Below are 27,133 nucleotides of genomic sequence, written 5' to 3'. Positions count from 1 at the left end.
CCTGACCTTGAAGGATGTGCATTTGAGCCTAAAATGAGGAGAAGTAAGGTGTGAATACAGAGCCAACGCCAGAATATGGATGAGGGATCTGAAATTTCTTCAGCTAGATTTTTTCATGCAAAATTTTGTAAGAGCATATCTGAATTTTATGGTGATGCTTTATGATGTTAAACCTTTTGACAAACATTTATGGAAGCCTAATTCATTTAGACAGACCAGCAAGACTAATTTCTTACCTAGTCTGTGTCTGAACTAGGTTATCTTTCATCAAAACATTATTACCATTTACCACCGACCGGAAACTCATTGGAGGGTGTTTCCTGTAGTTGATAGTTGCTAGTGCTTTGGTAGCAGTTACCTGCCTACTGTCACTTAGTATGTCTGCTCATGTCCATTGTGGTACTAGACTTCTCCAGCAGAATAAGCAATAAAGAGTAAGATACCTCGTGGTAGCAAGCACGTGTGTCTACTTCCTTTTTTTCTTTTTCTTACCATATGTGGTTGTGCAGCACCTCCAAGGTGCCTTCCTCAGTAGGTGCTTTGTTGAATCATTTAACCTAGACCCTCCATCACTTTCCTTACTTCTTCCTATGATTTCATTCAGATTTCATGTCTTTTGTGAGAGGTGTTAATTCAACTTTGCATGTACAGAAAGAAGTCAGTTGGGAAAATGCTGTGCCTGTGTTTGTGGTGTTGGGCAAGACTGTGACATTTCAGATTGTGTCTTTCTGCAAACTATGCAAGTGGGTCACGATGCAGTGAACACTGAGTGTTCACTCAGAGACGAGCAGACTTTTCAGTCTTCCTGAGAGAGTCTGCAGAGAAGCTGAAGCTCTGTGTTGCCAAGAATTGTAACTTGAGTCCAGCCAACATGCCTGAAAGGAAAACTCGGCATTTTTTGTTTAGTGAGTTTTTGTTGCCAGAGAATCTTCTTCTAATTAGACTGGAAATAGCTCTCGCACCTCAAGAAATGTGAATTAAATTTGAAAAAAACAGAATGTTATAACATCTGCATGTCTGACAAAAATTTGAGAAAGCTTCTGGATGTGGAACAAAGATAGCATTAGAAAAAGACATTAAAAGCAATGAAGTTGTGTGTTTAGTGCTGAGGATCAAATGTGAATTCTTGTGTCAAAAGAACAGGTCAGGTTTATCAAGAAGATACAGAATTTATCAAGAAGATATAGGAACATGTAGAGTAAATGAATTGATGATTTTGCTAGTGGGCAACGTCCCCAAGATAATTACTTATTTGTGCTTATACTGCAAACAATATTATTTTCATTTTGTCCTTCAAATTTATGCCCTGATAATTTGATACTGTATAATTCCATTTTTGTTGTACAAGGTCCAAGCATGCAGTCCCTTAATGGCTTCAAAAGTAGTTCCCTTGTTTTTGTAAGTTCTCCAGATAACTTGCACAAGTGAATGACAATAAAAACTTTTTTTTTTTTAAGTGTATAAATGAAGAAATTAGACAAGAGTTTCCGTGAAATAGTAAGCTATGTCAACACAACACTTTCTCTTGTGTCCATGGCAGTTTGTTTAAATTGTACCCACTTTTATATGTAAATCTTCTTTTAAGTGGCATGGTTTTATGATTTATTTCTTTAGAGTTTTTTGATCTCACAAGAGCTTTAGCACAGGCTGAATTCTTACGTTTTAACCTGGATTAGGTATTCTCTTACATACTGTGGGCTCCCTATGCAATTATGTACAGGCTAATGAGTTGATTCTTGTGTGAATAAAGAAAGAAATTGTGTTTTATAGAAGTATATTGTGTTGATGAGATCATTTCTGGGATAGGTTATTTTTCTGAAAATAAACACTTAAATAAATTCCTGTTAGGAAAAATGGTACAGATACTTCTGTAATAACTTCAGTTCTTGGTAACAAGTTGTGCTGAATGGAGAGACTTTTTAATTTAGCCATGAGATGGTTAAATGTGAACTTCATTTTCTATAAATACCTATGTGAGCAAGAGATCTTTGAGGCAGGCCTTCTCAACTAGCATGCACATTACTAGGATATCAGTATATAGTGGCTGACACACATTAAGGCTAGAAATAAACTGCGTATGCTTGGGCTTGTGGTTTTTTCTGTTGTGGTTTTGTTAGTGGGGTTTTTTTGTTTGTTGTACTTATTTTTTTTTAATGAGGAAAACTGATTTTTGAACCAGTTTATCTGCAGCCACAGTATATTTTTCTTAAATAGGGTATCACCTCTTTATGAAGATTAAGCTGTAGTAAATGCAGAAATGTTGAGTTGCTGAAGGAATACAGTGATGGCATTCTGTTATAGGCAGTGGTCAGGCTAGATAATTGTACTATCATGTTTTCAGGCTTAAAAATCTATTCCTCTTTAAGGTTGATAGCTAAATTTTCTGTGGCAGTTAAGTGTTAAATCATTGTTTGGTTTGAAATGACCTTGTCTAAAACTAAGTTTATTTTTGTTTTTTAAATATTTGTGGTTTCTGGAAGCAAGTTTATTAAGTTTAGGAAGCCATATGAATTACCATGTCTCTCTCCAGACCTTTACTATTCTGCACTACATTGGTTTTGAACTTTTCCCTTTATTCTTTATGTAATTTATGCTTGTGAAGGACTATACAGAAAAGTAAGGCATATAGTGTGCCTTTCCAGGGCTAATATTAAAGAAAAACTTGTGAACTAAATGTAATTTAAGATACACGATGGTATCTTACTTCAGAAGACTGAGCAGATAGTTACATTTGGCAGTGTGTTTTTAAGCTGGGCAAGTTTTTGCTTTAAATTAACAGAAACCTTAGGTTTTCTTCACTTCTTAAAATGCAGTCTCTTTCATAAAGGTGTATGTGAGTGTTTTTTTTGTTCTGCTATTTTTAAAAAGTGAGTATGTTTGGTTACCTAGTTTTGAAGAAGCTTCTGGGAAAAGACAAATGGGGTACTGCATGAGTTAAACTATTTTTAGTAGGCCATGCTGAACTGTGTCTCCTATCTAGCCTAAAGCCCTCTTGAATTAATGCTAATCTTTCATAGATTTTGGTTTATACAGGAGGTCGAAGTCTGAACTAAATTATATATATCTTTTTAATTTATTTATTTAACATTTTTTCCTTGCATGCCTTAATGTTTTTTGTCTGTATTAATAAGTTTTCCTTTCACCTGCAGAAAGCCACTACTCCTGTGACAAATGGAATTGTTCAAGATGAGTTTTTTGTGAGTTTGAAGATGAGCACCTACCTAGTAGCCTTTGTTGTTGCAGACTTGAAAAACATCAGTAGGGAAACTAATGAGAGTCTGGTATGTTTGTTGAATTTTAAGTTCTCCCTCACCCGTCTCAAGTCAACCAGCCAATCGAAACAAAACATAAAAAAATCTGTAACCCACAAGGAAGCTTTGTCTGTTTTGGATTTATTTTCTTGCTTTTATTATATTCATAATAGTATAGGGGGAAAAGCCATATGCTATAGGTTGTGCTGACTTCAGTGCTTATACCAGATTGAGAAGACTGTTCCAGCAAAGGACTCAGCATCAGGTCTCGTAAACAGTGGAAATTTACAAAATCTAAAATTCTTAAAAGCTGTCAGAGATGAAAGTTTTAAACTTTTAGTTTTAATGCTTCATCTGTGAGGGAGTAATGTCATGAAAACCAGGAGTTGTTCAGGTGATGTACAGAAACATTACAGTTACCAGGGAAGCGTACATACTATTTTCAAGCTGCAAATATGTTCTATGCCTGCAAAGATAATCTACTAAAAGAGCCCCAGACAAGCCCATGCCCCGCAGTAAAGCAAACAGACGAAGTTTATATCTGCATTTAGTCACCTGAATACAATTATTTCACTGTGAGACTTTTGGTTTTGGAAGGTTGAAAAAAATCAAACAGTTGGTCCTCTTTGATCTTTGTCTTTCATGGGGATATAGCCTGCATGGTCAGTGAGCAGTTCATATGATGTGTGCAATTACAGTAACTAAAGAAATAGCATTTTGGTATTAGGAGGTGCTCCTTTATCTCGTTTTAGGAGGTCCAGGAGTTTCATGTGAGCAATGACTCTCCAACAGGAACTGGCCCTTCCTCATGAAAAGTCAGAAGTGCCAGTACCTGCCTAGAGGGGGGCAGAGGGAATAAATACTGCTAGTAACACTGAGGAGAAACAGCCCTCTGTTTAATCCAGTTTACACAAGTAAAGGTACTGGTCAGTAAGCTTTGAATCTGACTTGGACAAGTATTTCTAATTATAGCTGAATAGGGCAGACTGTTTGGTCAGGTTAGCCCACTCCTTTTTTTTTTTTTTTTTTTTATTCCCCCTCTAATCCCCACCTTGTGGCTACCACTGAGGTGAGTATTTGAACTGTAGTCTGGTAAAACCATGTAGCCAGTTCTTTAGCAGGCATAAAACTGATGAGTATACTAAATGTTTCATGTTTGCAGAGCTCAAACAACTACCTATGGAGGTGTGCTTTGCTTTGTTCATAAAACTGAGAGCAATTTGCATGGATTGTCAGTACTTCTGAGGTATTTTATGGCAGGCGCATGTAGGACGGGAGAAAAGGACTGTGTGATGTGTTCTAACTAAGGAAAAAGGTTCTTAACTGTGCTTCTCCTTCCATTTTGACCACCAAGCAAGATTTGGCTAAGCTAAGGAAGTCCAGCAGACCTTTAGAAGGCACCAAACACAAGGGTTTTAGCAGTATCTAAGAGTACTCGACAGCTTAAAGGAAGAAAGCATAAGAATGGTTACACCAAATAAGGCCAAAGTCTAGCTAGTGGGTTGTTCTGTTGCCAACAGCATCTAGTAGGTTGAGGAAAATTGTAAGAAGGAAGCATATAATGACATTTTCTCAGAATGCTTCCAGCTCTTTGTGGCTGGGAGACTCAAAGATTTTGGCTAACCAATTCACACAGAGTAAGCTTATTGTCTTAAATGTTATAAAATAGCTTAGAGTTGAAGTCTAAGAACTCAGAAGATCCTTTGCAGCTAAGAATATGTTTCCAGGAGCATTAGATTTTGTCCTTACTGGTTCAAACTCAAAAATAAAAGATCACCCTATCTATCTATTTGAAATGTCATTTGTTTACTGATTTGTAGTATGGTAAAAGGAAGGTTTTTTTTAAGAGAATAGAAAAATTAGTCTCAACATATTTTTTTGTTTGTGTATGAAAGGGCATCCTAAACCTGGATCAGCCTGTAACCTAATCGAATTTATGTTATTGATATAGCCACTTCAGTGTGACTAGAGGGAGGCTGTAACCTCTCAATTTTTATGAATGCTTCTTACATCAGGTCTAATGTGGCTCTGCTTTAGGTAGGAAAATGGATTAACTTTTGCCAGTTACTATTTCTTGGGAGAATTTCTTGCAGATGATACTAGTGTTAACATACTGATAGATTAAACTTACAGACTAATTGAAGCATGCAGGAGGTGTCATTTAACTCATGACGGAGTGAAAAAGGAACTGGATCAACTTCTGTTTATGTAGACCCTTAACAAATACTTTCCTTAAGGGTGTCAGCATTGAATTGTTCTCACATACACACTGGTCACATGGATAGTCTGTCTGTATTTTGACTGGCTTTAGCAAAAAAAATTAACTCTTCACTGACAGCTTCATAACTAGTATTTGTAACTGACGTGTACTCCCAAAACTGTCTGTCCTCGGTTCAGCAGTAGCAGTCATTTTTCTCCTTGTTAGTAGCTGGTGCAGTGCTGCCTGTTGACTTTCAGCCTGGGAACAGTGCTGATAACACTGATGTTTTTGGTTGTTGCTCAGTAATGTTTACTCTGACCAAGGACTTTCTGAGTCTCATGCTCTGCCAGGGAGGAGGGGAAGCTGGGAGGAAGCAGAGACAGGATACCTGACCACAGCACATCAGTAAACCAGAAGAGCTAGATCGCTGCTCTGGTCAGACTGGGTATCAGTTGGCGGGTGGTGAGTGGTTGTATTCTCTTCCCTTGTTATTTCCCTTATCATTATTATTATTGGTGGTAGCAGCAGTGGTTTGTGTTATACCTTATTTATTGAACTGTTCTTATCTCAACCTGTGGGAGTTACATTCTTTCGATTCTCCTCCCCATCCCTCCGGGAGTGGGAGGAAGAAGACTGGAGAGTGAGCGAGTGGCTGCATGGTTCTGGATTACCGGCCGATCTTAAACCATAACACTGTCCTATCTATTTCAGGAATTTCTGCAAGCTTCTCTTTTACTCTAAAGCTCTTGTAGCTGTATGTTTCAAAATCTTTTTTCTGTTTGGACTAGGTATCTGTCTATGCCATACCACAGCATCTAAACCAAGTTGAATATGCCCTAAACACATCAGTGAAACTTCTGGAATTTTATCAAAACTACTTTTTAATAAACTACCCTCTTGAAAAATTAGGTAAGTCCTTGTCATGTGAAAATTGCAAAATAAGATTTCCCCAAAATTAAAAAAAAAAAAAAACAAAACAAAAAACCAACGTTGTAAGTACGACCATTAAGTCATTCCCAAGCTGGAATTTTTTTATATGCTTTTGACACTGGATTGCTTATAGTTATACATAACATCAAAGCAGTCCATGTAAATTTAACATGATATGCCTTGGTAGGGAGATAGAGAATTCTCAATCTGTGAATCATGTTCACCAGTGCAGAATCTGCACCCTGATTTCTCTGCATGTATTAGTTTGACTGGAAAGAAAGATAATGAAATGTAGTCCTCTGAACCACTGCTTTCAGTAGGGCAGCCTCATTTCCTCATTAGTTGTTAATGCAAGGTCTAAAGGCAAGATCTAAACTACTTGTTTAAGAGTAGCGCTAGAGAAACATAGCTGTATGTCTGTGGGGCTTCTGTGCTGCTTGAAATATGAGCACATGTCCACACCACAGGATTTTAATAATGAGGTTTTCAGGAATTATTGAATAGAACAGGTAGATCTGAAATACATAATGGCTCTAACTAGCAGTTTTCAAATGCTTTTCTCAAATCTTTTCCAGATTTGGTAGCAATTCCTGATCTTCAGTCTGGTGCGATGGAAAACTGGGGCTTGATCACCTTCCGAGAATCAGCACTCTTGCTTGACAGTCATACTTCTTCAGCAAGGGATAAAAAGTCAGTAACTGCAGTGATAGCACATGAGCTTGCCCATCAGGTACTAGTCTGGGGAGGTCATTGTTTAAATGTGGTGCGTTGTTTTGTTTGTTTTTTTTTTTTTTGTAATTTTGTCCTTAAACTCAGCCCTGTCCTCACTGTGACGGGGTTGTACATTGTGTCTGTTAGAAATACTTGTGGTTGTATTTTTTCCAGTACAGCAGATGGGGTGCAACTCTGCCTGAAGTACTTAGGAGTTGTTCATGCAAAGTTATTACTGTGGTTTTGACTGAACTTGATTTTGCTGCAAGACAAAGCGATGGATGCACAAGGTGTTACTGTACTAATCTGATTTTATTTATGAAAAAAGAATAACATTTTTTGTCTTTTGTAGTGGTTTGGCAATCTGGTAACTATGGAATGGTGGAATGATCTCTGGCTGAATGAGGGATTTGCCACTTTCATGGAGTACTTTGCCATGGAAGAGATTTTTCCAGAATTACATTCAGTAAGTACTTTCTGTAACTACATTTACCATACCTTTGGTATGATCCATGTTTTAATGCTGCCTGTAAAGGACAGATATATACAAACCTATACTGAAGTTCCCTTTGGGCACCACTGAGGTTATACTTTATCTCCTCTGCTTTGGCAATTTGATTATATTGGAAGTGGTTTGGGAGGTGGACTTTGGGTATGCTGGTTTTGTGTTTGTGTTTTTTGTTTTGTTTTGGTAGTAGTCTATATGTAGCTTTTGTGGTTTGTGTAGGTTAAAGTGTTTTGTGTAGGACAGCAGGTATTAAAACATGTAGGTGTCTATATATCGCATTATAACTTTTCTTTACACAGAAAGTCCAGGCATATAATCAACCAAGTATTTTTTCTAATAAACTACTAGGAAAGTAGTAGCCTTCGTTTCCTAGTAGACGTAAGAAGCAACAGAGCTTCAGGTTACTAAGTATTACTATGATAATTTCTGTCTTTCCATTGCGGTACTTGCTTCTGTCTGAATCAGTTTGGGATTCACTAATCAGGGGATCTCGTATAAAAGTATCATATGGTCCCACCTAATGAATTCTGAAAGCATTGAGTTACACAAATAACACAAAGCACTGCTCCCACTGGCACTTGTGTTTGCAATGTGGCTGAAGGAAAGTACTCGGGTAGTAAGTGACCCAGCTTTTGAAACCCTGGAAAACTTGAAGGATTCAAGTTTGATCTTTTGCTCTCTAAGGAAGGGATACCAGCTACTGCTGTAAAGCATCTCCGTCACTGAATGAAGACAGAGAAACCAAGATTAGTGGAAATAAAGGGAGGGAGCAGTGGGGAGACTAATTTTGCATCCTAGGTAAGGGTATCTCCTAGGAGAGGAAGGCTCCGGAACCAGCTTCGAGGAGTGTTTGTGATTTGCAGTTTTAATCATGGGATTAAAAACCTGACATGTACTATGTTCTGCTTGCTGGATTGTTTTCTTCTCACCCTTCTGACTGTGACTTTTAGTTCTTAATTCATCTTTGTTGCTGCATTAAGAAAATTGGGCTGCTAATTTGGTTTGGTAGAATTCTATTTTGGAACTGAGTGTTTAAAAAATTTTTCAGTTTGGGCTAGCTTGGTTGTTGAGTTTGATGCCCACTGAAAGTATGCTTGTGGAGTGCTTCTTGTGTGCCTATATGGTGACAGGAGGAGAGAAAACTAATGTTTTAACAAGAGCACATCTAACACTTGCATACTTTGTTTTGAAAGATGCCTGACAAAGCGCCTTCACCAACCTCTGATTTCGCCAGTTGGTGATGCCAAAGATGCCTTTTGGTAAAAATAACAGAAAACCCAAATCACTCAGAACTTCTGCATTCAAGAAGAATAGCTTTAATATTTTAAACTTTAAAGTGTGTCTTTATTGTGTTGTATAGAACTCTCTACTGTGTAGAGGTAACTGTATAGAGAATTGTTTGCTCAAGTCTCAGTGAAATTAAATGGACAAATACCAGTGCAATCAGCTTCTTTTGAGTGTTTGGAGTTGCTGTGTTCTGTTAACAATGTATTCAATTGAAATATCTTAATTCTAGAAGAAAAGAAGGAAGAGACTTTGTTACTAGGATCATTAGAAGAGATGTTCTTTACATTCTCACAAATAACACTGTAGTGAGTAATTTCACCAGACTTCATGCTTCAGTATTAAAGCATACCAAAGAAGTTATGATTTTGTATTCCCTGTTTCCTGTTAATGAATTGAAAACATTGGTGAGCCAAATCTGAAACTGGACACATACTTAGTAGGTAAATTTATTTTCACTAATGCCAATGATGCGTTTACCTGAAAGTGGAGTTTAAGAGTTTGGATTATGATGCAAACTCAAGAGTGAGATTCTAATGCTGAAATGATTTTATAAATAGATTTATACCATTATTTATTTTAAATAGATTTTAAACGATTGATAATGATTTTATAAATAGATTTTATAAATGCTACCCTGACAAATGTTTTGCTACCTCCATTGGCAGGAAGGTGAGCAATGGCATGTTAAGCCAATGGGAGAGCAACGCAGAGACAACTTTTACTGTTCTGCTCTATGTTCAAGCTTCTCAGACACTTATAATTTTTCCTTTTTAGGATGAAGATTTCCTTAATTTGATTTTCAAGGCTATGATGAAGGATTCCTTGAATTCTTCACATCCAGTCTCCTCTGCTGTTCAGTCTTCAGAGCAAATTGAAGAAATGTTTGATGCACTTTCATATATCAAGGTAGCTTTAAAAATATTTTGAAATATTTCGGAAATGATATATTCAGTATTGAAAACATGAGTAAGTAAGCATATACTGACAATTGTTTGGGGGTAATTTACACTTAACACAAACAATGCAGGATCTCTCAGTAGTGTTTCTGAGCATCTATGTAGCTTTTTAATTAAGATTATGTGAGTGTGTTTTTGCTCTTAATATACTTTTGCTTCATGCATGCTTCAGCAGAAAGTAGAATATTCATGAAGATGTGAGAGGGTTACCCAGCAAGTGAAACAAAATATACAGTTAGATATATTTTCTATTTTGATGGCAAACTGTAAGAAGTGCTTATGAAAAGAGTAAAAACAAGGCTCTTACTTAAGCAATTGCTCCTTTTTTTACTCTCCCTGCCTTTAAAAATCAGTATTTTGGAGACTTTCTGAGCTGTAGGCTTGCATCTGGAGTGCAAAATTACTTCACTGCATATCTGGTTGTCTGCAACTTGATTATTTCTAATGTCTAGTGAGGGTTGTGAGCTCCACAGTGCCTCACCTGAAAATGCATGAGAGAGCAAATATCTGTATTTGCCCAATTTTTACTCGCATTATCTCAGGTTTTACATACCGTGTCACATAATTTTGGTAGCATTAGAAGAAAGCCTTTTATATGGTTTAGATTAGCTTTTTTCCCTCCAGCTATCTGTCTGTGCAATTTCATCTAATAAGAAACCATGGGGGCAGCTAGTACTTACTAGAAAATAATCAAATATTACATCTACCTCAGTGCAGTGCTGTTCCCACAGCTGTTTTGGTTTGTCTTCGCCAGTTTCTTTTTGCAAATCTTAACTGGTCAACATGATTTGACTGGCATCCTTGAGTAGTCTGAGACTCAGTTGAGAAACCTGGTCTACTCAGGGCTGGTGGGTCCACCTGTCCATCTTTGGTCACTATCAAAATGAACTTGTCCTTCTGCAGTCATCTGTAGATCTACTAAGTAGATTTCCTCTTTTCCCTGTATTTTTAGCTTTTTGATATAACTGCAAATCATATGACTGTTAAATACTATCTCACAAGTGCAGTTCTGTACCATACAGAAGAATATTTCTGATGAAATATGGCAGCCAGCAGAGACCAGTAAGAAGGCAATATTTTTGAGACGATACTAACTAGAAAAATTTTCAAGCTGTATTAGCATTTTTTGTAAGTATATTTGGACTTTATGAAATACTAAAAAAAATTTTTTACAAGGCATCTGAGTGTTAATGTAATTATTCGAATGATATCATTTGGGATAAAATCTGCCACCTACTGAGTTATTCTTGTACTGTGAAAAAGCAAATTCTATACCTTTAATTTACCAATTCTTTTCCTTTTCTTTCTTTTTTTCTTTTTCTTTTTTTTTTCCCTCCCTGAAGGGTGCTTCACTTCTTTTGATGCTGAAGCACTATCTCACCAAGGATGTTTTCCAAGCTGGAATTGAGGTATACTTGCATAATCACAAGTATGGATGTGCCCAGAGTGATGGCTTGTGGGACAGCATGAATGAGGTATCCATCTTTGATATGCTGTTCTTGTTTGTTGTAAATTTGATTTCTTTGTTTGTGAAAGAAATAAGATAATAGATTGTAGGTAAATACTCTGAAGTTCTTGCTCATCATAGTCAAAAGTTCTCTCATACAGATATGGATATTCCTGTAGCTTCTAGGACCCCATTGAGTGTCATCCCAAAAAAAAACACTGGAAGTGGGAATGCACTACTATACATCACTATGTACCTATCCTTTCTTGAGTTGCATTGTCAGTGTATTAAGACCAGAATAAAAATATCTCAAAAGCAAGGCAAAACTTTACTTTCCAATAATCCAGCCTCTGTAGAGGTCTTGGGATACACTCTACTAGTCTAATTTCATTTCAGTGATAGGTTTTGTTTCAAGAAGCAGAGCTGGGATTGTAGGAAAACAGACTGTGGGGGGGGCAGTTTAGTTCAGCAGCTCTCAAATGGTAAGGCAGGCATTAAAGTGGGTGTGAGGGCAGAGACTGAAGGCAGAGACTGAGGGCAGAGACTAAGGGCACAAGAAAGCAATGGCACAGGCAGGAGGGAGTGAGTTTGCAAGCCTCTGGGAGCCAGGGAGAGTAGGGGCAAGAGAGTGCATATGGAGGAGGAGGGAGAGACAGCAGAAGGGAGAAGGGGAGGAAGAGGGGTGGAATGGGAGAAGTGCAATGGAGAGAGCACTGGGGTGGGGGGTGAAAGGGAAAATGTGTCTCAGTGAGAGTGCAAGAAAGGAACTGATCCCAACAAGAAATAGCTGATGAGTATCACCAAGGGAATGTCAAGGTAGTTGTTTAAGAGAAGGAAACAGATTTCCCTGTGAGCGTGTGTACTGCATAGTGTGTATTAAAGTCTCAGAAATACATGTGAGGTTTCCCTGCAGAAGCTGAGTCCTAAGCAGAATACTAACTTAATATTTAGTTTTGGTTCTTCACATCTACCTTGTGATATCCGAAATTCTGCAGAATGGGAACCTCTGTTACTTATGCCATATGTCACAAGTGGCTGTGTGTGTTCAGTTATACACAGTCACCAGTTTGTCAGCTAGTGAGGGATTATCAGTGATACCAGACTATGACTCTCTTACGACAGAGAAGTCTTCTAGTTTGTACAGTGATATTTTTTTAAATAGACTTTTCTCAACTTCTGCAAAATGGAGCCTTCTGACCATGCAGCTTCAGTCCTGTATACACAGAAAACATACCTCAGGGAGATGGTATTATCCATACAGAGTAGCTGAAGAGACCACACACATGCCTTACATTAATTAAATGTGAGGGCTTAACTGCTACTGGCTGCAGTGTTTAACTGTTACTAGAGCATGAGAAAAGTGTCATTCTCAAAACCTTAGATTACTTGCTTAGTCTGTCTCCCTGGCTCAGAAAGAAGGGTTTTTTTATCAGAACTCTACTCTTTGCCCGTGGGCCAAGGTCAGCTTTTCTGCAAACTCAGCAGACCTCTTTCTCCAGTCTTTTGGAACCTCAGTCATCTTTTAAGAGTCAAAAATAATAGCAACTAACTGTGGGATTGCTTCACCCACCTGTAATAGTATTATTAAGTGAATTGCATCCAACCAATTTAGTAACATCTAACATCAGAACTCAGTGTGTATTTCTTGTTTTAATGACAAACAACCATTTAATAGTTTTAATAGTTGCCAAATTCCTGCTGATACCAAGTATTCAACAGCATTAGCTGCCAGAAGTTGCCCTTCTGTGTGGACAAGCCCACTAACTGGGGACTTTAGATGTTTTCTGATGCTCCTTACAATGTTTACCTTTTCTCCTGTGTCCATTTCTGGCTGAACCTCATTTTGTGCCTGAGCCTTTGGTTTGTTTTGTGGAGTTTTCTTGCACGTAGGTGGTAATGCTGTTGATTTTGTATTTTCACGTAGCCTACGCTTTTGTATATTCTCTTTTTGGATTAGAATTATTTCAGTAGAGCAAACTTCAATTTTACTCATGCCTCTATACAGATTAAAATAAATCTTTCTGCCAGTCTTTAGGTGGCTCACAGTGTTACACTGGAAGACTAAGATGAGAAACAGGCAAGTTGACAAAATGCAAATGTTAGACTTCATTAGTTTCCTGCTCTCTTAACATTCCTCCTGGGTTTGAATTTTTTTGTGGGTGTTTGTTTGTTTGGTTTTGGCTGGCTGGCATTGATCTTACAGATTTCCTGGTGTTTTCAAAGTGTAACAGGAAAGAAAGGATAGTGGCAAAAGGAAGTGATAGCATGCATCAGGACTTCCTGGCGAATTTATTGAAGGATTGCATAAAGTACCATTGTGAGTATCACAATGACAGTTTGTGATAACAAGATGAAGAAAAGGCCAGGCTGGATGTGTTTGTGGGCAACCCGATCTAGTTGAAGATGTCCCTGCTTATTGAAGGGTGGGTTGACCTCTGAAGGTCCTTCCAACCCAAACGATTCTATGAAAAGGATTTAGTGAACAGTGGTTTTCTGGGAATAGGTGAAAAGTAAAAAAAAATATGTAGGCTGCAAATTCTACAAACTTTAAAATTTTGATAGAGAATTGTTTCCTTTGAATTGAAACAGCTATGTAAAGTGCATGGTCATTCTCTACATAAATAGTGTAGTGTTTTCCCAAGAGGTTAAACTGTACATGTTGCTGTTGGCTTGAACAGAGAACAGTTGACAGTAAGATGCTGCTGAGGTAAACTAGAGAAAGACACAGTATAGGTTGGTAAAAGTTAAATGTGAATTGAATAATGATATCTTAATTTTCTTATGTTCCTGATAGCTCAACCTAAAACATATTTTTGTAAGTTAGAGGACATACTGCTTTTCAGGTTGGATGATCATCTTGGCTAACAAAGAAGCAGTGATACGTAGACATTATAAAGTACGTGCCCTTCAGTGGGGATGTTTTAGTACAAACAGTTCCTGACAGATTAGAAGAGGTTGAAGGTTAAGGTATGTAAAGGCTGGTCAGTGGAAGGAGAAAAAAAAAGAGATAAAGGGTATGTTTTTGTTGTACAAACAACTTTGCTTTAATTCAATTTGTAATGTTCATTTCTGAATTAAAAGAAGATCTTGAATCCAAAACACCCATATAATATCAGAATACCAATATGGAAACAGAAAAGGGTAGGAGAGAACTTGGGAGTTTACCATAACTTCCTTTTCCATAATGTTTTCTTCTTCACTCTCATGACACACTGGTTCAGCATACCTAATGTTTCCAATTTGTCTTTCCACTGATCAGCTAGGATTCCCTCAACTTAAGAATATAAAACCCAGCTGCTGCCCTAAATCATTGCTTACAAAAGTTGCAAGCTTAGTGTCAAAGTGCTTGCTTACAGATACAGAATCATAGAATCATACGCTACTACGTACTTGGCAAGTTAAGGAGGAAGGTTTAGGAATGTTCTCCATTTGCTATTTTCTTGTTATTTTATGATTGTTTTGTACAGATTACCAATGGAACACTAGATGTAAAAAAGTTGATGAAAACTTGGATCGTGCAGAAAGGATTTCCTTTAGTCACTGTTGTCCGAAAGGGAAAGATTATTTCTGTAAAACAAGAGAAATATTTGTACCTCGTGGAACCAGAAAACTGGACATCAGATGCAAGGTTATTGCCTTCTTAATACTTTTTATCTATTAAAAATCTACCTACAGATATCTTTCCTTTATCTTGTACATATTTATCACTTATATTCATAGGTTCTAGTATTTTTTTTGAAGGCAGGTAGTAATAGAAAATGTGGCACACATTCACACATCTAGTATTTTAATACTATAAGGCAGATTTCACAGGTAAAGCTTTCTTTTAATTTCAGAAAGTTTTTATTTGGATAATAGGAAGCTGAAGAAAGGCAGGCTGCAGAAGTTACAGATGCATGTCTTACTTAAGAGCCTTTACTCCTTCCTGCCAAAATTCAGTGTATATCTTGAGCTATGTTAGTGGAAAGTTGAGAAGCTAGAGTTAAAGCTTTCTTCACTTAAAATTGTTAAGATGGCAGTAATGCATGACAGCACATGGCTAAATATATGAGAGACAATATCCATGGTACCAAAGCCTAAAAGGAAGTACATATGCAAATGGTGAGAAAGCAAAATTGTGGTTGTTGCTTATTATAGAATGAATTCATGCAAATACATCTTACATTATGAACCTTACTGGACTAACCAAAATATGAACATTTGAATCCTTTTGAGATTCTGGTGTTTTTATTCAGTTGTTTGAAGTCTTAACGGGAACTGAGTTCTTTCCATTGTCTTAAAGAGTCAGGCCATGAAAGGATTTGTCTTTTGAAATATTGGATGTCACATGGTTTTGTTTTATTTTTGTTGTATGGAGGAAGGAAAATAATGTGTGATTGAAAGGTAAAAGAAGAAGGAAAAGATCATTAGGCTTAATTGTTCTTTTGTTTCTAGTCGATGTCAATTTGGGGAATGCATAAAAAGCTTTTGAAGAAGAGTGCTCTGTGTGAGCCACTACACAGAAGGGGTACTTGTCAAAATTGGAATATGTGCATATTGCATATATGCAACTTATTTCATCTCCCTCAAAGTTGTGTTTTCTCTAAACAGTTAAGTCCTTATCATCATTATGAGCAACCGTAGCACTTACTCTTCTAGCTTGCCATTCACTTGAGACACTCTTTGTGGTATGCAGTCACTTTTGGTTTCTGTTGCCATGATTTGGAATTTGAGTCTTCTACGTGACTCAACATAAATTATTTAAAAAAATAATTAATTTAAAATTTCAGGAAGACAGAACATTTGACTGAGGTGAAAATAATACTGCTAATACAGCCAGAGATTTCCTGTCCATATGACAATAGTATAAGGGTAATGGCTTGAAGCTAAAGGAGGGTAGGTTCAGACCAGATATAGAGGAGAAATCTTTTACAAGGAGGGTGATGAAACAATGGCACGTATTGTCCCTCAGAGGTTGTGGATGCTGCATCCCTGAAAACATTCACAGTCAGGTCGGATAGGGCTCTGAGCAACCTGATCTAGTTGTGTATTGCAGTAGGGGTGGACTAGGTGACCTTTAAGGTCCCTTCCAACTCCAACCATTCTGTGATTCTGTGGAACTTTCACACTTCTCAACATTGTAGGAATAAATAATTACTGTACATTTATTATTTTATCATATTCTGATTACATGAATGAGATTTAAGCTATTTTACACAGCATGCTGTGGTTCTAATACCATTAATCATAGAATAGTTAGGGTTGGAAAGGACTGTAAAATCATCTAGTTCCAAACCCCCTGCCATGAAATAATAATTTTAATATATTAAAATGCTTAATTAAAAAAAAACAAACAAAAACACCCTTCAAGACAAGAATAATATATGTGTAATATGTAAATAAACATTTGCTTTTCTTTACAGTTATCTGTGGCATATTCCTCTCACCTATATAACTAGTAGCTGCAACTTTACCTATTGTACTAATGCATATTTATTGGACCAGAAGTCAGGTATGTCTCCAAGCTTTGGTAGCAAGTTACGTAAGTATTAGAGATTACTGATGTTTCTGAGCGCACAGTTCAGTAAGATGTGAAGATGAAGCCGTATGCAGTACCAAATAATTGCAGAGATCTGGAGTCAGCCACTACTGGTGGTGTCATCATTAGAAAGTTGGTTCCCTATAGCATTATATGTACAAGTAAATGGCAGCAAGTGGAGCAGAAGCACAAGTTTGGAATTTGTAAAAACCTGTACTTTTTTTCCTCCAAATGGACGTATAAAATCTCTGAAACTGCGTGTCCCTCAGAGAGCAGGTAATGCAAGAGCTGCTCTGCCAGTGTGCTGAAATGTGAGGAAGTCACTTTCCACTGAAATATTACTTATTTTCTGTAATAGTACAAGAAAATACTGCATCTGGATCAGATTGTTTTTGAGGGATGATGTAGAACTTTTCACACAAACTGTTTCACACAAAGCTGTTTAATTGGATGTGGTTTTGATCTTACCAGAACTAATACCAAAGTAGCCTGATTTCATAATTTTTGTTTCACCTTAAATGGTTCTGTTGGTGGTCTCATTTTCATCATATTAGTACCTCACTCACTGCAGAAAGTTGGATGTGGTGGATATAAGAGTAGGAGATTTTACAAAAGTGTTTTAGGTAGAATATTTACTAAATTTCAAACGCATTGTAGGTGCTATGGAAATTGACCTTTTTGGCATTAGTTCAACTGAAATGAAGAACTTTTTTCCCAAAGCCTGTCTTCTTATATATAGTTGACTTTGAAACTAGAGTTGGCCTTGCATCTAATTAATGACCTCTCTTTGTATATATCTGAAAGTGCGCAGAGAAAAGATGGGGTTTGAAAGGAGGACAGAAAGAAAAATTAACTGCATAGATGAATCTTGGTGCAGATTGTAATACTATTCATTCAGTCAGGTGTAGGAAGGAGGAAGAAGTATAGCCTGGAATTTTGGAGCCTTCTCATGGAACCTTTGTACTGACTATTCCTTCTTCATAGTAGGGGGAACTAGTGGGTGGGAAAGAATTTATTTATTCTCTGAAACCAGTCTACTTCATAGATTTGGATTTGAACAAACAGTTGCTAAGTGTTTGTTTCTGCTGCTGATTGTCTGTTAGCTATCATTGAACTTCCAGAAGAGGTGGAATGGATAAAATTCAATGTGGACATGAATGGCTATTACATAGTACACTATGGTGAAGACTGGAAAACACTTATTGATCTTTTGAAAAAAAAACATACTGCTTTGAGTCCTAAAGACAGAGCCAATTTAATCAACAATATCTTCAACCTTGCAGGGTAAGACCTTTATATTGGAAAACACAGTTGATCTGTGTTTAAAGATTTTTCCAAGTCAAAGAAGATCAGACTTAGATTGTAGAAAGACTGCTTCAGGGGAGTTTTAATTCAGTCTTTATTAGCCAATTGAAACTGTTCACTCTTCACTAATACATTTCTTTCTAATTATTTCACAGATGTTTCTATATTGGTGTTTCATGTTATCTCCCTGCTCTTTATAGCAGCATCCATTTATTTGCATCACAAAAAGCCATGATAGCTGCCATTTCAGAAAGCTGGTTTTCTTTAGTGTCTGATAATCTGCCTAGCAGACTGTTTTCCTGTACTCTTGTCAACCAGTGCTTCACATTAGACAAGTAAGCTATTTGCCTGTCAAACTTTTACTGGATCCCTCTCTCCTCTTACACCACTGTCATCAGAGCAGGTGAGACACAGCATTCTGGATGGCCTCTTTGACAGCTGCTTCCTGTATCAGAATACCCTTGTTTATGATAAACATTTTTAGACATCATTTTGTTAATTAAAGGCAAATTTGGCCATTGTTCCTTTGTTCAGATCTTACTAATGCTGTCATATAAAAATCACTAAATCTAAAGTGTTTCTTTTGTTAATCTTTCTGTTCGCCTGTCCCTCTGTTAGTGTAATGGGAGAGCATCACTTCTGATCTCGTTTCAGGGAGGGCTTTTGTTTTGGAAGCCATTTTAATGTTTGTGTTTATTGACTTATAGTCTAGGAAAAGAGTCTCTGGAAAAGGCCTTTGAGCTGATTGATTACCTTAACAAAGAGAGCAGCACTGCGCCACTCACTCAAGCTTTGTTTCAGCTGAGTCTTATATACAACCTTTTAGAGAAAAAGGGTGAACAACAACTGGCATCACGCCTCATGGTATGTCTTAGTTTTCTGTAAATTAGATCTGAAATAATTACCTATAATGTTCTTTATAGTTACATTATCTTTTTAAGTGTTGACAGTTGAGCATATTTAGTAATCTCACTAAATTGGATGGGGATTTTAGGTAGTTGCCAGTCGTGCCTGCTTTCCTTAGGGCTTTTGTTAAGGGTAATTAGTGAGTGCTTAGGGAAAATTACAAAACCTAAAAACCTCTTACTATGTTATTTTTCCTTATTTAGCATTTATTCAAAGATTTTAGCGATATACTGTGATAAACAGACCAAGCTATGGTTTGCAGTGCAGTGTCTATGAGGTGATATTTAAGGTGAAGTGTTCTACCTGAGATGTAGTAGCTGGTGGGTACCTAGCTGTGTTTTTGGCAGGGTAGAAAACTACACACACGAACAGTGTTCAGCCTATAGGTAAAGGCTGGTTGGTTAGTTTATGCTAAACTAAGGTGTATCAACTGTCACCTGGCAGGCTTAAAGGCTTTTTTTTTTTTTTTAAACTAATTTTGTGTGTATATATAGAGATAATCTTGTAATATGTATATCTAGGAAATCCTCTTGAGAAGAATTAGCTATTGCTAATAATTTTTCATCCTTTAGCACAGAATAGAGCGCCTGCTTGGAGATAAAATTGATCAACAGAGTTGGACAGATGATGGGGCCTTGTCTCAACGAGAGCTCCGGTCAATGCTGCTAGCTTTTGCCTGCACCCATGATATAAGAAACTGTAGAACAACTGCCACTGAAATGTTTGAGAAGTGGGTGAACTCTAATGGAACAATCAGGTACCACAAAAACTGTGTTTCCAATTCTTTTATCTACCTGTTTCCTGTTACCTTGCCACCATTTTTGTCTGGGTGGGTGGGTAAACAAACAAAACAATAATAAATACAAAAAAAAGTAAAAGAAACTCCAACCACACCACCAACTAAGCATGGATGATAAGCATTTCATTCTTTTACTGTTCTTTATGTAGAAGTTGCTATTTCAAGATGAGAGGGAGTACTGTGGTAGAATTTGACTTCATCTGCAGTCTCACTAATTGCTTCCATCTGCATTTCCTGCACGCTCAAGAATCGCTAAATAGCAACATCAGAGCATACCTTTTAATCCTGCAGAATTTGTTCTGCTCCGGATTCATGTGCATTTTGAGCCACAGAAAATTACTCAGATTTTTGTACAATTTACTCTGCTTTCACATGACTAAAATGATTTGTTTTTTTCCCAGTAACTTAAGGTATTAGACTGTCATGAGTTTAGTCCAGCAAACTTAGAGTCGCTCAAGAGAGAGGCATCTCTTTCAAGCTAATCTTTTTATTTTGTGACTTTTCTTCCTTTTTTTTCTCAGATGAACATTTTTATGCCCCCCTTTTGTTTCTTTGATTGTTTTTTTTGTTTGTTTTGTTGTATTTCTTTTTTTCCCCTGTAGCTTGCCTAGTGATGTTATGAAAGCTGTATTTACAGCTGGAGCCAAATCTAGTGATGGCTGGGACTTCCTCCTGAAGATGTACTCCTCTTCAGTTTCTGAAGCAGAGAAAAGTAAAATGATTGAAGCCTTGGCCAGCACAGATGATGTCAGAAAGCTAATCTGGTATGAAGGAGCAAAAAAAGTTGCTGTGTAAACTAAAAGTGTTAAAAATCTTCTATGAAAAAATGTATTGCCTTTTTTGTATTGTTGAAGACATTTCTGATTGCTAATGAAAATCTATTCACATATTTTGTACAGCCTTAAATAAATGAAGTGAGAAGTATCAGGTTCTTCAAGGTTATGTAACAGAGTAGCTTAAAAGGACAGATTCTGAATATTTATAAAGAGAAAACAGTTGAACTTCAAGGCTTTGTGCTACTGGTAAGAGAAAATTGCAGATTTTGTGGTGAAGGTAACAAAATTGCAGGTTGCTTTATGGCATCATAAAAGATTGGTGTATCTTTATAACAAAGATAATAACTAGTTTGGGTTTGTTTTTTTTTGTGTTTTTTTTTGTGTGTGTGTGTGTTTGTTTTAGCTGGTTGGGGTTTGTTGGTGGTTGCTTTTGGTTTTTAGTTTGGTTGTTTTCGTTTTCTTTCTTTCCTTGGGTGAAATTTTGACCTTACAGTATGCTCCAACACCACTCTGTAGACCAGATCTCAGTTCTCCATGGAGGACACCAGGGCTGTCCTGCTAGGTGATTCGTGCTACAGCTTTCCTCTGTGTTTTCTTTTATGCATTGTTAGAATTGACTTCATCTTTTCCAAGAACAATGAAAATCCATTTACTTGGCTTAGAGCTAATATCTCTCTGGTAACTGGGAACTAATGTGAAGTAAGTGCAGTGGTTATTAAATGGAGCATCGGTGTGTTCTAGATGCCAGAAGTTCTTTGTTATTTGGTCTATTATATAATCTTTTCCGTGTAATTTAGGAGTCTCAGGAGAATCATGTGAAGATTTGAACAGATGTTTTTACCTGTCCCTTTTCATATGCTTTGTCTTTTAGGTTAATGCAGAACAGCCTTGAAGGAGAAGTCATCAGGACACAGGAGCTTTCACACATCATAGCAACTGTTAGCCAGAGTTTACCTGGATATTTGTTGGCTTGGGACTTTGTCAAAGAGAACTGGGAAAAGCTTACACAAAAGTAAGGCTTTTGATGTAGCTGAAACTTCACACTCACAATGGCAGAAGCACCTGTTTTTTTCTTTCAAGCACAATAATAAATAGTTGATTTCATACAAGATCATTTGTAATAAAATTTTAACCCCTGTTTAAAAATCTTATTTTACAAAAATTACATGGAACTTAAACTTTGAAGTATCCCCAGTAGCTGATGGGACTTTGTAGACTTGTAGATCTTCATAGTAATTCTGAAAAATCTTGATTTGGATTTCTGTTAAAAGGGTACTGTATTTAAGATGATTACCACAGATGCAGGATATTTATGTGGATCAAACGCATTCAAAATCTGACCCAGGGAATTCATTCAGATTTATATTTTTTTTTCCTTTTTACAGCAAGTACAAATCCAAATAACCAATAAATATTGCTTGCTTTAGAAATACATGTTCTCCTTAACTGGCCTTTAAAGGCATGCAGCAGGACAGAGGGCTTGCATGTCTTCAGAAAGCCAACAATTCATGTAAAACTGTATTTCTAAATCCTCATATTGATTTGGAACAGTTTCACATTGCTAAAAACGCTTCTTACACATGAAAATTTCTGCTCTAGCAAGCTGTTATTGACCAATATTACAAAATTACTTTGCTTGAAATGAAACCTGGTTGCAAATTCAATTACTGTATAGTTTTAAATACATGCCACAAATAAAGGTCTTTGTATTCAGTGTGTGGTGTCCTCAGTTCTCTACTGTTTAAACTGTGATATAAGTTTGAAAGTTTTCCATGTCTTTTGCTCTGAAGTTCAGTTTTTAGAGGGATTAGGGTACTAGGAGTCTTGGAGTTCTAAGACTTGTTTGTATGTGTTAATGAATTAGATCTGTAAACTTGAATTCAAGTGCTTTTAATGATTTCCAACTGTTGAAAAGGTAGAAATAAGAATGTGTACATGTATACTGAACTTGCATCTTGAAGTGGCCCTCAGTTAAAAATAACTTTTGTTTTTATTTCAGGTTTCACCTAGGCTCATACACTATCCAGAATATCATTAGCTGGTCGACTTCTCAGTTTGCAACAAAGGCACACTTGATGGAGGTTGGTGGCTTAATGTACCAGAAAGGGATCTTTCCTTAGTTCTAATGCTGTTTTCATTTACTTGAGGGAAGAAGAAAACACATGTGATTTCTGTCCTTGAGGTCCTTTTGCTAGGATGTACATCTCTTACTTTCCCTACTTCACACGTGGCAAATATGGCAAATACATACAAATACTTCACAACATGGCAAATATATACATGAACATATTGAAGATCACATACTTGGTATGTGGCACAGTTGCATATAGAACTGAATCCAGTTACCTGTTTAAACTGTTTCGTTTTCCTCTTAACTGGAATAACACTGTCTCCCAAAATAATTATTTAGTCTAAATAGATTTTTGGTCTAGATTTTGTGTAGAAGCTATGGAATCTTTGCAATGTGATGCAGTGCCACAAAACCTGAATTTGCTGTAACACTCCCACAGAGCTATGGTAGGGGTTGAGTATCAGTTAAAAGCCAGTTGATAGCCATAAGAAATTAGAAATCTAACAAGGTCCTAACAAGTTAATTTATCAAGCTTATGGCTTAGTTTAATATTATCATTCAGGTAATTTTGTAGAGATAATTGTTCAGAGTTTGATCTATAGTATTATAATTGTTAGCATTGATAATTATGAGTGGGTGTGAGGTTCATTCCAAGGCACTGAAGGAGGGTTGCTTGCAAGGAGTTGTCACAGAACAAGACTCCTTTTCCAGAATTTCTGAGTGCTCTGTGATTATTATTATAAGTGAATGTCTGTTTATTTGTGAAATACCTTATTGAAACCTAACTAATTACTGTTGCAGTTCCCATGAAAAATGCTTTCCTTGCATTTTGGGAACTCCTTTGAGAGGTTTGCTTACTGCATAGATACAAGTGATTCTCAGGGATTCCTGCAACATAAGTGTAGCCTTTGTTTCTGAATCTGTGTGGGCAGTGTTGATGGTAAGGAAAATATTCTTTTTCTTTCTTTTCTCTTGCTATGCAGGTGAAGTCATTTTTTGAGTCAAAATCAGAGCAGAGTTCTCAACTGCATTCTGTAAAAGAGGCAATTGAAACAATTCAGTTCAACATCCAGTGGATGGAGAGGAACTTAGCAATGCTACAAGAACTACTATAGTATATGATGCTGTGGTGTGTCAGCCCTTTCGAACCTCTGTGGGCAGTTGCTGTATTTCTTTTGCAAAAGCCAGGGTTAAACCAGGCATCACTGCAACATTGCACTATTAAAGAGTCTAGATAGCTCAGGACATGCCTCAGATCTTTATTTTCCTTGGAACATTAATGAGCAAGATGTATTTATTCTGAAACTGTTTCCATCTATAGACCAAATACCTGCACAAATGGTTTAATTTAATTTTATATTTGAAACATATGCTCTTTCATTTGGAGCTGTGTTGTGCTTCCTTAGCAGTGGATTAATATTGACAATTAGAAAGAGTGAGTTACCATGAACTGTTATTTCTTTGCAGACTGCTTCTTGAGCAGTAGATTTTTATAATGTAAAACTGTAGGTGGTTTCCATGTTTGTACATAGAAGCTGTTATGAAACAAAATCATACTTCAGATGCATAAGTAATAGTGGATCTTATAAAGCACACCAGTTTGAGGTGAAATTAAATAAGGTTCTGATTTAAGTTTGTATTTTTTATTTTCACAGTAGTCTTTAGGAAATGATAATATCTCATGCTGGTAGTATACACTTTGATGTATGAACTGGCTGGGTAGTAGTGTGGAAAAGAAAAAACAGATAGCAAAACCAACTGTTCGAGAGATGGGATTTCCAGAAATGCTGATGTGACTTTGGAACTTTTACTCTGAATTTAATAGACATTTTTGAGAATCTCATCATTAATCATTGAACTTTAACTGATTTTGCTGTACTGATCTCTGAACAACTGCACAAAAGTGCATTTCTCCAGGTTGGTTCACCTGTTAGAAAGACTACTGTTTTGTGCCCTTTTGTCTACTGATTTTTAGTTTCACCATTTGTTGCAGAGGGTCCGCAATTAATAGCTATGTCAGCCAGTTTGTTTTGTGTAAACTTTTGTTTTTTCCTTGCCTAATAACTCGCATATCACAGTATACTTTGTGAACTTTGCTAACTCTTTCTGACATCACCTTTAGGAAATCTTCTCATTTAGATTTTAGTGATTTGTTCTACTGTTGTGAAAAACCTTGTGAGACAAATCTCCAAAGTCTTCTAAAGAAAATGATCCAAAACATGAATGTGCTACATTAAAAAGGTGAAATACCTACTGTGCAATATGCATCTGTGTCAAAATCAGTGAAAAAGGCATTTTTGAGGTATAGCATATACATATACAACACATGCAAGTGTAAACATACCTTTTTATCTGGAGATTTGTTCTTACTTATTTCATTACTAATACACCTTTTGTGGATTCATGCAAGCAGATTCAGGACTGTTGTCATCATTGTCCAGTTATGTGGTCAGTTATAAACTAGAATGAAAGCACTAACAATTAGAAGTTGTACTATTTTAATTAAGCTAATTTCAGCTACACTGAATTCTGAAGAATATAATAGTTTGAATTAAAGTTTAATGGACTTAAAAATTTGTCACAGGGAAACTTAAATTGAATGCTTTAATTAATGAAACCACAGCATTGTTTGTTAATTTGGTTAGCAAAACTTGTAAGCAATGATAGCTTAGGCATTAACATACTTCTCCCATTTTTTCCTGAATATCTGTGAAAACACCTGGAAAAGAGATACCTATTTTTTCAGCTCACATTAGAATTACAGATCTTTTAACCTTGAAATTATCTGAAGGAATGTTAGATCTTAATAGTGTGTAGACACTTGTTTGCTCAAAAGTCCCAGAAATGAGTAATTTTTACATGCACTGAAGAAGGAACTGGCAGTGTGAACACTGAAAATAAATGGTACTTCCTTGTAAGTTATGGAATTAGAATTGTGATTAAGTATGTTCTGGGAATTTTTGTACTGCCATGTGTTACAGCTTCATTTCCTTGTTTATTTAAAATCTTTGGAATCTCTACACAATCACGAGTTCCATCTTTGCATATTTGTGTATAAATATGTCATCTCTCTTTCTAATCATGTCTTCATTTTAAATGAGAAGTCAGTGGTAAACTTTAATCTTTCTCTCCTGTCCCCTCACAAGTATTTTACCTCATCCCTAACTGCATTACTGAGGCATACAAAATTTAAAATGGAAACTGTGGAAGATCCCATCTTCTATCCTGATTTTGTTGTGGGGATTTAAAAAATTTACTATTTTGCTCAAATGCTTTAATGACAATTATGAAAGCTGAGTTTTGGACAACAATCTTTACCAAGAAACTCTGGAAAGTTGGGGAAGTTGTGGAGGCATTGTTGAATAATGTTTCAGTTTACTGTTTGTTGCATATGCATACTTCTGGTATGTCAGGTATAGAGATTTTAACAAGTCTTTTTTGGCATGGAATCTCTGACCCTATTAAAAACTGTGCTGGAGTCCTTCTTCCATGAGAAATGTTTAATTATACTCCTCCCTTTCCCAGTAAATTAGGAACCAATGAAGACTGGAATGTCTTAAGATCTGGTGCGGGGCAGCCAGCCTTTGCTGATGAGGCTCCGTTTTATACATGGTCTTAGCATAGAGTGAGGGTCAGGAAAAAGGTTAGGATTCAATGCAAGACAAATCATACAGCCCCAGTGCTACAAAAGCTGCAAAAAGGCTGCCAAGGAAGGTGAGGGCTGCAAAAAGCTTTGTTTTGGGTGCTTTTTCTTGGGAGCCATAGCTGGCAGCATTCCTGTTGGACCTGGAGTCTGGCTGGGATTAGGTGAAGCTTAGACATAGGTGCAGGACAAAGCAGAGCCTCTTGTGTGTGTCTGGAATCTAGGCTATAGTTGTGGGGCTGGGATGGGGCTGCAGGGGAAGATGAGGGCTGTTGAAAGCTTTTAGTTTGGCCTTGTCTGCATGGGAAGCATTGCCGACAGCTGTCATAGTTTTCTTCCATTCTTGCTAGAATGAGGGTATAAGTGAGGTGGTAGAACGTGCTCAGAGCTGCAGGGGTTTGTGGGATGCAAAGGGGGTGTCACATGAAGGTGAGGGTTGCAAACAGCTTTAGATTTGGACCACAGCTGTCTGGGAGACATGATTGCTGGCTGTGTGTTATGGACCTGGTCTCAGGCTTAAGCAGAAGGCGTAGGTAAGATTCAGAATCATAGATCCTGTATATCCCTGGCTGCAAAACCTCAGAGGAGAATCTCAAGTCTTTCCAGGTGCTTTCTGCCAGAGGCTCCAGGTCAGGCTGTTGTCCCTGGCTGAAGTGTAAAGCATTATTCTTCTTCCAGGTCACTTGATAGCAAGGGTTTAAAATCAGACTATAACCTGGAATTTGCATTACCCAAAATCCCATGACACTTAAGAAAGCTTGTGCTTATTTTTGTTAGTTGATGGAGACCTAACTGATCTTTTCGGTCTCATCCACTGGAATATGG

The 27,133-nt window shown here is 36.9% G+C and overlaps 1 protein-coding gene across 6 annotated transcripts in view; it reads left to right on the top strand.

Moving 5' to 3' along the window:
• The window catches only part of LNPEP (leucyl and cystinyl aminopeptidase), a 43,732-nt gene extending 17,589 nt beyond the window's left edge, over positions 1-26,143 (top strand). For 4 of the 6 annotated variants that reach the window (XM_062631729.1, XM_062631731.1, XM_062631732.1 and 1 more), the window contains 15 exons: positions 3,150-3,281; positions 6,240-6,360; positions 6,957-7,111; positions 7,445-7,558; positions 9,662-9,793; positions 11,187-11,318; positions 14,758-14,918; positions 16,693-16,781; positions 17,912-18,092; positions 18,821-18,977; positions 19,592-19,776; positions 20,421-20,582; positions 21,466-21,606; positions 22,594-22,675; positions 23,649-26,143. In XM_062631729.1, coding sequence (XP_062487713.1) covers positions 3,150-3,281; positions 6,240-6,360; positions 6,957-7,111; positions 7,445-7,558; positions 9,662-9,793; positions 11,187-11,318; positions 14,758-14,918; positions 16,693-16,781; positions 17,912-18,092; positions 18,821-18,977; positions 19,592-19,776; positions 20,421-20,582; positions 21,466-21,606; positions 22,594-22,675; positions 23,649-23,780 — 2,076 coding nt within the window. In that variant the 3' untranslated portion in view covers positions 23,781-26,143. The remainder of the gene's footprint in view (positions 1-3,149; positions 3,282-6,239; positions 6,361-6,956; positions 7,112-7,444; positions 7,559-9,661; positions 9,794-11,186; positions 11,319-14,757; positions 14,919-16,692; positions 16,782-17,911; positions 18,093-18,820; positions 18,978-19,591; positions 19,777-20,420; positions 20,583-21,465; positions 21,607-22,593; positions 22,676-23,648) is intronic. The other 2 variants (XM_062631733.1, XM_062631734.1) reach the window with 2 other exon arrangements.
• The last annotated feature ends 990 nt before the right edge of the window (positions 26,144-27,133 follow it).

Source organism: Pezoporus occidentalis, unplaced genomic scaffold (assembly GCF_034315485.1).
Source record: "Pezoporus occidentalis ecotype Australia unplaced genomic scaffold, CSIRO_AGI_Poc_V1 ctg372, whole genome shotgun sequence".
NCBI lineage: Eukaryota > Metazoa > Chordata > Aves > Psittaciformes > Psittacidae > Pezoporus > Pezoporus occidentalis.
This window is presented reverse-complemented; position numbering and strand designations above follow the sequence as displayed.